This window comes from Monoraphidium neglectum (genome assembly GCF_000611645.1).
Source record: "Monoraphidium neglectum strain SAG 48.87 unplaced genomic scaffold scaffold02205, whole genome shotgun sequence".
NCBI lineage: Eukaryota > Viridiplantae > Chlorophyta > Chlorophyceae > Sphaeropleales > Selenastraceae > Monoraphidium > Monoraphidium neglectum.
Window position 1 is genome coordinate 1,540 of NW_014011423.1, and position 9,291 is coordinate 10,830.

The window sequence follows — 9,291 nt, forward strand, 5'->3', positions numbered from 1 at the left end:
GGGGGGGGGGGGGGGGGGGGGGGAGCGCTGGGAGCGGTTCAAGGGCTGGGATGGAGCGAGGGGCATGTGTGCAAGACCTCATGGTTGAGCTTGCGCCCGATGACCGCCCAAAGTGCTTGAAGATGACATATATTCCTGTGGGTGTTCGGCGCTGCAGGATTTGGTGCCAGCGTTTTTAGTCCTGCTGCTGACAACGAAAGGTGCGGCGGGTGATGTCCTGACCTTCTGGATCCTCGTCTCCTGTCATCCCTGACACTTTGACAATGATACTGCCGACCCCCCTTGACCGTACCAGGTGGTGAAGGACAACGAGCTGGGTGCCCTCACGGAGGCGCTGAACGGCCAGTACACCGAGCCCGGCCCCGGCGGCGACCCCATCCGCAACCCCTCTGTCCTGCCCACCGGCAAGAACATCCACGCCCTGGACCCCCAGTCCATCCCCACTCAGGTGCGCGCACGCGCATGCAGTGAGCCCTGCAGCCCGCCTGACAACCTGGCGGCTCCACGCGGTGCTGCTGAAGGTGCCCGTCTGGAGCATGTGCTAGAAGAGACTGTCCCTCATGGTCCTGCTGGGCCACCCCCGCCGGTGCTGTCCCAACTCGCCTCGATGCCAAGCCTCGCCTCCCGAACTCGCCCTCCCAATCTGACTATCTACCACCCACTATCCACCAACACCATCACCTGACCTCCCCTCATCCTCTGAACCGGGCTCCCAACACAGGCCGCCCTGAAGAGTGCGCGCCTGATCGTGGAGCGCCTGCTGGATCGCGAGAAGGACAACAACGGCGGCAAGTGGCCCGAGACCATCGCCCTGGTGCTGTGGGGCACCGACAACATCAAGACCTACGGCGAGAGCCTGGCGCAGGTGATGATGATGGTGGGCGTGAAGCCCGTGGCCGACAGCCTGGGCCGTGTGAACAAGCTGGAGGTGATCCCCCTGGAGGAGCTGGGCCGCCCCCGCGTGGACGTCGTGGTCAACTGCTCCGGCGTGTTCCGCGACCTCTTCGTCAACCAGATGCTACTGCTCGACAGGTGACGGCCGGGGTTGTGTTGTGTGTGCGTGTGGGGGTGGTCGACGTAGTCTAGACTGTGTATCTGGCTGATAGGCTGCGTCCTCTCTGTGATGTGTGTGAGCAGCCCGGGATGCCCAGTACCTGTCTGGTATCCAGGGCCTGGAGTGCAATGCATACCGGGGCCGGTGAGGGCCGCGTCTGTGTGGAGCAGCCACGGCAATAGCGCCGTTGCACCCAACAACCTCCCCCTTTTCATATGCGCTATCGCTGCCACGCCGCTCAACCTCTCACCCGCCAATTCACTGTCCCTGAAACCCACCTCCACTCTTGCACCCACCAGGGCCATCAAGTTGGCTGCGGAGCAGGATGAGCCGGATGAGATGAACTTTGTGCGCAAGCACGCCAAGCAGCAGGCCGCTGAGATGGGCATGAGCCTGCGCGACGCGGCCACTCGCGTGTTCAGCAACAGCAGCGGCTCCTACAGCAGCAACGTCAACCTGGCGGTCGAGAACAGCTCCTGGAGCGATGAGAGCCAGCTGCAGGAGATGTACCTGAAGCGCAAGTCCTTCGCCTTCAACAGCGACCGCCCCGGCGCCGGTGGCGAGGAGGGGCGCGACATCTTTGAGCGCGCTCTCAAGACGGTGGACGTGACGTTCCAGAACCTGGACAGCAGCGAGATCAGCCTCACCGACGTCAGCCACTACTTCGACAGCGACCCCACCAAGCTGGTGCAGGGCCTGCGCACGGACGGCAAGGCGCCCTCCTCCTACATCGCCGACACCACCACCGCCAACGCGCAGGTAAGGGGGGTGGTGATACACGGCGTAGCCCGGGGGGGGGGGTGGGTGGGTGAGGTGTGCTTGGCTGGGGCCAGATGCAAGTTTTGGGCAGCTCATGGACGATGTTTGAGTGTGCATGCAATGATGGCAGTGAATTCACCACTTTGCTGGAGAGGGCCGCAAGCACAGCCCCGTCAAACCTAACCTCGCGACCGCCGGAGCCTGGAACCCACTCGTGACCCCCCACCTCCCACCACCCCTGCGACACCTGCAGGTGCGCACCCTGGGCGAGACGGTACGGCTGGACGCGCGCACCAAGCTGCTCAACCCCAAGTGGTACGAGGGAATGATGTCCTCGGGCTACGAGGGCGTGCGCGAGATCCAGAAGCGCCTGACCAACACCATGGGCTGGAGCGCGACCAGCGGCCAGGTGGACAACTGGGTGTACGACGAGGCCAACTCGACGTTCATCGAGGACCCCGAGATGGCGGCGCGCCTCATGGAGGCCAACCCCAACAGGTGCGTGTGACGGGGCTGTTGGGCGGTTTGTGGTGCCAGGCTGGCAACACTGATAGAACATGAACGCAAAGGCAGGCCTACTGCCTGCACGCCCTCCAGAGCTTGCAGTGCACATTATTCACGTACTCCAAGAATTGCCAAGAGTCCACCAATCAGCCCCTGGTCGCCCACATGCTCATTCACCACCCCCCACACCGGCGTCCAACTGCAGCTTCCGCAAGCTGGTGGCCACCTTCCTGGAGGCCAATGGTCGCGGTTACTGGGAGGCGGACCCTGAGAAGGTGGGGTTTCATTGTTGAGACCGTAGTCCCTGGCTCTGGGGTTATAGACAACTGCCAGCCAGCAGTCAAAGGGCAATCATGTAGGCTGCGACTTGCGAACTCAACTGCTGTCCGCTTTTCACCCACAGCTCACTCTGCTGCTGAGCTCTTGCACCCGGTGCCACGCTGACACTCTATTCCAGATTGAGAGGCTTCGCCAGCTCTACATGGATGTGGAGGATAAGATTGAGGCAAGCTGGTGTTTGACATCTGGGGTTGAAACTGCTAACTTGAGCATCACCAGCCCGATTGCGCTGTCGCCGTACACAATCAGCTGCAAAGCAGGCCGCCCTCGCTTCTTCAGATGCCCTGGCTAAACACGCGCCCGCCACCCCGCCAACCCCTGCAGGGCGTTGAGTAAGCCGCGCACGCCTCAATGGCGCCGTGGAGCTCGATTTGGCGGCCGCTACTCGATGGAGCTGGGTAGATGGGCAGGTTGATTTGGGCGCCTGTGCGCCAGTGCATTGCCCCTCGGATGTTGGGAGGGGAAAAGGGCATTTGGCTGTGGTGTGCATCGGCATCCTCATGCGTGCAACTACGCCGTCTTGTTCAAGTGTTTGCGCTGTACAGCACGTCGACCCGTGAGATTCGCGTGTTTGGGTGCAGCGATGGGCTGGGAAGAAGCCCCGGGATCGCCTCAGTGGTGGCACTCTTGCGGGGGTGGGGGTTGGCAGGGCATCACAACACTCGCACAAATTGCCGGCGTTTGGCCTTTTGAACGGCGCCTGGCGCGCGCGTGTGCTTGTCGGGGCGGTGGGGTCTCTGGCCTCACCCGCCCCACAGCATCCGGGTGCACAACTTTTGAGGTGGAAGACAACGGCGCACCGCGCGGGACCTGAGCGCGGGAAACGAAAGCAGAGACGAGCTGCCGTGGAGGAAGGGGGGCGGGGGCGACGCAACTCGACCGCGCCGCTGGCGCGTGCCCTCGGGCCAACACCCACTATCTCCCTGTTAATCGCTGCTGCACGCTCTAGTTGTGCACTGTCTGCTTTTGTTTGCCGCGTCGTGGCTGTGAGTGTTGTTGTTTTGCCTTGAGACATGCACCCGTCAATTTCGGTGTTGCATGCCAAGAAGTGGAGAGGAAAGTGGTGTGGCCAACAGCCGGGGCGAAATGTCCTGTCTCAGAGAGTTAGCAGGGATGAGTCCAGTGGTTCTTCGGGCAGCATTACAGGATTGTTTCTCCAACTCAACATTTACATTTTTGTGGCTGCTGTGTAAACACACAGAGCATCAGGCCGAGCTGTGCTGAGGTGGCAGCAACTGGGACATGTTTTATATTACACCAGCCACCATGGCTCACTGACGTTCTCTCGATCAAGTAGCAGCCTCGTGGGGCCTGGGGCAACACTAGAACGCTGTGCTTGAATCTGGAACAGGGCGCGCCTATGCAGCCTCCGGCACCTGACCACCTCAACAGTAATCAAACCTGGCACAGCTTGCAGCAGAATACCAAGCCCCCCAGGCGTGAATCTGGGCTGTCTTGCCAATGTCAACTGCGGTGGGGGGCGACCGTGGGCAGTGTGACTGCAGCATGCAGGCCGGGAAGGGAGGGGCAGGGACAGCCTGAACGGTGATGCACAGCCTACAGCCAGCAGAGCGAGGTGGTCTGCGCCGCTGCACAAACCCAACAGGCTTGGTGTCGCACCTTGCTGAGTTGCTGGCATGCGCCCAAGGCCACCAAGGCTGCGTCGCCCAGGTCAGCGTGGCCACTGATGTCCAGCACGCGCAGGTTGGGCACAGCTGCCGCCAGGGCCAACACGTCCTCGTCTTGCAAACCCCAGGGCAGCCCGCCCAGCAGCGCCACCTGCAGCCCCGTCAGCGCCAGCACCATCCTCACAAAGTCGCACCGGGCCTGCACAGGAAGTCCCCAAGCCGCAAGAAATTAAGAGCAGGCGCGTTTTCGTTCACCCCTGCATCTGCGCCGCTAGCAAGCAGCGAATGACAGGCGATGGCGCCCTTGTGGCCTCATGCCTCAGGACGCACACCCCCAATCTCCCGTGGCGCTCACTACATCAGTAAGATTGATCCGCTGCAGGGACGGCGCCATGTGTGCAAGGGCAGCAATGTCAGCAGGGTCAAGGCCCCGCTGTCGCGCCAGGCCCAAGGCAGCCAGCTCCTTCGCACGTGGGCAGTGGTGGGTGGCAGGAGGCCCTCACAAGGTTCTCGTGCAGAATCATTTTTCCACCTCGCGCTTGTTCTCCCTCGGGCTGTGCAAGGCTGTGCAAGGCTGTGCATGGCGAGCTGCTGGTGGGTGGTCAAGCTCACCGGGTAGGGCCGCTGCCCCTTGTCTGGGCCGGCCAGGCCCATGTGCAGGTCCGAGCGACTTAGCTGCAGCCCAGACACGCCTGCACCTGGGGACTGGGACAGCTCCAGCGCCCTCAAGCGTGGCAGCCCGGGAAGCGCCGACAGCACCTCGCGCCATGGGACTGTGGCTGAGCACTGCAAGGGGGTGGAACCAGGAGGGGCAAAATCAAAAGTTCGGAAAGCAGGCCTGACATCGCTTGGGCACAGGATTGCGTACTGGCTAGCAGCCGCCAGCGCCGCTGTAGCGTCCTCGTGGGTGGCGGTTCACTCACTCCAGTCAGGATGAGGGTCTCGAGTGGGTGCCCGGCAGGTGAAGAACCAAAGCTGGCCAGGAGGGCGGGGGTGATGGGGCCACACCCCGACAAGTCCAGGTGAGTGAGGCGAGGGCAGCGCACCCCCAGGCCAGGCCCTAGAGCGTCACATAAGCGGCCCCTGAGACCGGGCACCTCCAGCCGCTGGAGCGAGCCTCCTACGCAGGGCTGAAGCAGCTCGGACCGCCGCAGGCGAGCACCGTCAGGCAGAGCCAGTGAGCACACGCGCCCGGCAGAGTGGTTCCCTGGGCATCAGCAAGATGGCCATGGGGATAAATGAGTGTGTATTGAGCATGTATGTGATCGTGTAAGGGTGTGTGGATGCGCATGTGTGCGTGCATGTGTGTGTGTGTGTGTGTGTGTGTGTGTGTGTGTGTGTGCGCGCGCGCGTGAGCTATATGTGCCACAAGCTAGGGGTGGTGCGGGTCACTTGCATGGGGTTTGGTGGGAGGATTGATGCGACATTCTTTGCACCCAGCACAATTCGCGTGAGCCGGGGTGGGGCAGGCCCCCAGCCGCCTGCACCCACCTACAAAGGCAATCACGCCACTGGCATGTGTGTGGCTCAGGCCCGAGACGTCCACGGCCAGCGCCTCGCCCTGCTCCAGCAGCAAATGGCCCAGCGCACGAAGCTGCCTGCGCCGGGGGGAGAGTGTGATGAGGGGCCCTTGATGGAGCAGCCCCCATACCGGCAGCGTGAGCACAAGCGCCTGCGTCGCTGCATCATGACAGGGCGTTCATACCTGCTTGTGGCCATCAGCCGGGCCCAGTCCCGCATCGCCACGATATGGGGATGCACGTAGGGCATCACCTCCTTCAACTGCAGGCTGTGACCTGCTACTCTGCTTTGCGCCCGGGCCTCAGCCATCCCTGAATTGCAATCGGTTTGCGCCGTGCGCGTTTGAAGACGGTGCGACAGGGGGTGTCACAAAAGCCCACAGTGCGGCGCGGAAGGGCTGCGTGTCTTGACCTGTCATGCAGAAACCATGCGACGACGGCTGTTTGTCGTCTGCAGGAGCACCGTGCACGCAGCTTGTAGATCAGGCGCCCGCAGTGATCAGCGTGGTCGCCGTCACGCACGGGACGGTAGTGTATTGCGTGCCGATTATGATATGATAACACGTGTCATCGTTCCCATATAATACTAGCAGCATCTGTTGGAGCACGCCCGCGCAGACTGTGCAGTGCAGTGCGAGAGCGTGCTGCGTGCCTCATTTAGGCTTCCACCCAGCCGCATTCGCTCGAGAAGACACATGTTATTAGTCTCAGCGCGGCAGCATGGCCAGCTGGTTTGCCCACGGCAGCAGCGGCAGCCGCAGCGGCTCTTCCAGCAGGCGTGCAGCAGCGGGGGCGGAGTTGCAGCCGTGCAGCGGTGCCAAAGGCAGCGCCGACCGCAGCTCACTATGCGTGCATCCTCCCCCAAGCAGCAGCAGGAACAGCAGGAGCAGGAGCAGCAGCAGCAGGAGAATGAACAGCAGCAGCAGCGGGCAGCAGCTGGCCATGTCAGCAACGTCGTGTCGACACCTGATGGTGATGCACGGCTGGGGTCGTTTCTAAGCACCAAGGCGGACGCCCTCGAGGCAGTGCAGGAGGCGGTGGCAGCGATCCGCGCGGGGCAGGGCGACGGCTTTGAGCCGGAGCTGGCGCTGGTTTTTGCAGCGGCGGCGTACGGCAGCGGGCTGGAGGAGGTGGTGCCAGCGCTGCGCCAGCTGGTGCCCTCGCTGCGGCACATCTTCGGCTGCACCGTGAGCTGGGGGGGCTGCTGCCCTTGTTGATTGCGAGGCTCGCAATCAATTGATTTTGGGGGTGGGGGGAGGGGCGCGCACGATCTGAATGCCCGCGCACAAGGGATCTGCCTGCTGGCGCGCGCCAGACGAGCACAGGAACAGCACTACCAGCCTTGCGGCCGCGGCACGCCGTGCTGCCCGACCCCAGTGGCCGCGCGCGCCTGTGGCCCCTTGCAGTCCTTTGGGGCCATTGGCAGCACCTCCGACTCGACAGCAGACGCTGAGGGCGTCGCGGGCATCAGCATCACCCTGGCCAGCCTGCCGGGGACGGAGATCAGCGTTACCCACACACTGCGCAGCGGCATCCCGGACGAAGGTGCGCTGGGGCTTCGACGGTGTGATGAGTGCCGTGAAGATGCACAAAAAGGACGGCGCGAGGAAGCCCAGAAACTCAGCACGGACTGCCCCTGGTGATGGCCGGGAATCCTGCAGTGCAGCATTTGTATATCAACGTGGCCCCCCCTTTGTTCTTGGGGCTCCCGCCCTGCTGCACAGACGCGTCCCCCGAGGCGTGGTCAGGCCTGGTGGGCCTGAACCCTGGTGATCCGCAGCAGCCCACGAGCTTTCTCGTGTTGGCGGACCCCAAGTTCCAGCAGACGCGACCCCTCCTGGCTGGACTTGATTTCGCTTTCCCAGGGGCAACCAAGGTGTGGCCCACCTTCAGCACTGTGCGACGCTGGCTGCGTGGGGCAGTCCCGTTTGGAAGGCCTGCGACTTGTGGGGAAGCAGCTGCACAGGGGACCAGCAACTCAAGCGAACCTGCCACACTCCAACCCCAACCGTGCGCAGGTGGGCGGAGTTATCAGCAGCGGGCAGCGCTACAAGCGCCGCGCCATGTACGCATGGTCGGCTGACATGCCCGTCCAGGCAGGCAGCCAGCAGCGGAAGGAGCTGCTCCAGCAGCAGCGTGCGCGTCAGCAGCTGCCTGACGCACGCGGGCGGAGCGGCCAGCAGCAGCAACGGGAGGTTGAGGCGAGCCAGCCACAGCCACCTCTGCAGGAGCAGCAGCAGCTGCCGGAGGGGGCACAAACTCTGCAGCAGACTCCCCGCCAGGGCAAGGGGTTCCTTGGCTCGTTGCTGAGCAAGCTGACTGGCGGATCAGGGGAGGAGCCTGTCCCTGCCAGCACCAGCAGCACCTCAAGCGGCAGCACCAGCAGCGGCGGCACCCAGGCAGAGCGGCGGCCCAGGCTGCTTCCCCAGCCAAAGGAGGACGACGAGTGGGGCCACGACAGCGGGCTGCACATGTACGGGGCGGCGGTACTGGCCCTGCGCGGCAACATCTACTTTGACCCCATCACCTCCCAGGTTTGGGGCGCTTGTCGTTGTGGCCAAACACCCACTCCCAAGTGGCAAGGGTAACATCCACATCACCGTGTAGCCTTGATGCCTACGAGAAGGTTTTATAACATCTCCGCGTCATCTGCCAAACACGCCTGCCATGGCTCAAAACTCGCTTGAGCTGACCTCTGTTCCTGGTTGTCCTGCGGCACCGCTTCCCAAATGACTGACAGGGGTACCGCGCAGTGAGCGACCGCGTGTGGCTGGTGGGCCGCACCAACCGCGACGGCAGCGTCATCTACACGCTCATCGACCCCTCTGCCCCCGAGAGCGATGAGGACGGCGGCGAGGTGCCCCCCCTGCTGGCGCTGTGTGAGCTGCTGGAGGCTGGAGGCATGGGCGGCACAGACGGCGAGCTCAGCGAGACCGAGATGTGAGTGATCTGTCGGTGCTGCGCCTGGGGCCCCCGGAATCAGGGGGGTGGTGCGGGATGCCCTGCTGATGCCTTGCATGTCAAGGGCGCTGCTGACCAGGAGCCTGGGCTGTGCGCATTCACCCCTCCCCTGACCAGTGAGGAACTCAGCGATGACAAGGTATGGGTGGCCATAGCCCCCGACGCGCTCTCTGCCGACAAAGATATCGCCCCCGATGACTTCCAGGTGTGGGGACATGAACGCATGGCGCTGGGGCTGACTCTTGCGCAGGCAAGGGCCCTTCGCTAGGCAGGGCTGAACACTGCTTTGTTGTGAACTGGCACAACTCGCTTACTTATCGCATCCAATTGTCCAACCCCTGGTGCCTCATCAGATGATGAAGCTGACCGACTTTGATGAGAACTACGGGGCAATATGTGTTGATGGCCAGGTCCGTGAGAAATTGAAGAATAGATGATTCAAGCATTGTGCAGGCTGGTTGGCTGCCCCCATGCTGTACATTGCGGCCGCTTCCTCTCCTCCTCTGCCTCATGGACTCCCCTCCCC

The 9,291-nt window shown here is 63.1% G+C and overlaps 2 protein-coding genes across 2 annotated transcripts in view; both read left to right on the plus strand.

Moving 5' to 3' along the window:
• Nucleotides 1-2,992, plus strand: part of MNEG_10163 (magnesium chelatase subunit H) — a gene marked incomplete at both ends in the record, with an annotated part of 3,966 nt that extends 974 nt beyond the window's left edge. The window contains 6 exons of the mRNA XM_014041364.1: nucleotides 296-448; nucleotides 722-1,032; nucleotides 1,354-1,813; nucleotides 2,067-2,311; nucleotides 2,523-2,592; nucleotides 2,981-2,992. Of these exons, the coding sequence (XP_013896818.1) occupies nucleotides 296-448; nucleotides 722-1,032; nucleotides 1,354-1,813; nucleotides 2,067-2,311; nucleotides 2,523-2,592; nucleotides 2,981-2,992 (1,251 nt within the window). The remainder of the gene's footprint in view (nucleotides 1-295; nucleotides 449-721; nucleotides 1,033-1,353; nucleotides 1,814-2,066; nucleotides 2,312-2,522; nucleotides 2,593-2,980) is intronic.
• A 3,657-nt stretch (nucleotides 2,993-6,649) lies between these two features.
• Nucleotides 6,650-8,744, plus strand: MNEG_10164 (hypothetical protein; the record flags this gene model as incomplete). Its single annotated transcript, XM_014041365.1, has 5 exons — nucleotides 6,650-6,991; nucleotides 7,211-7,349; nucleotides 7,529-7,680; nucleotides 7,823-8,338; nucleotides 8,545-8,744. Coding segments are annotated over 5 exons (1,349 nt in total), but the record flags the coding sequence as incomplete, so codon positions are not given.
• Between the last annotated feature and the right edge of the window lie 547 nt (nucleotides 8,745-9,291).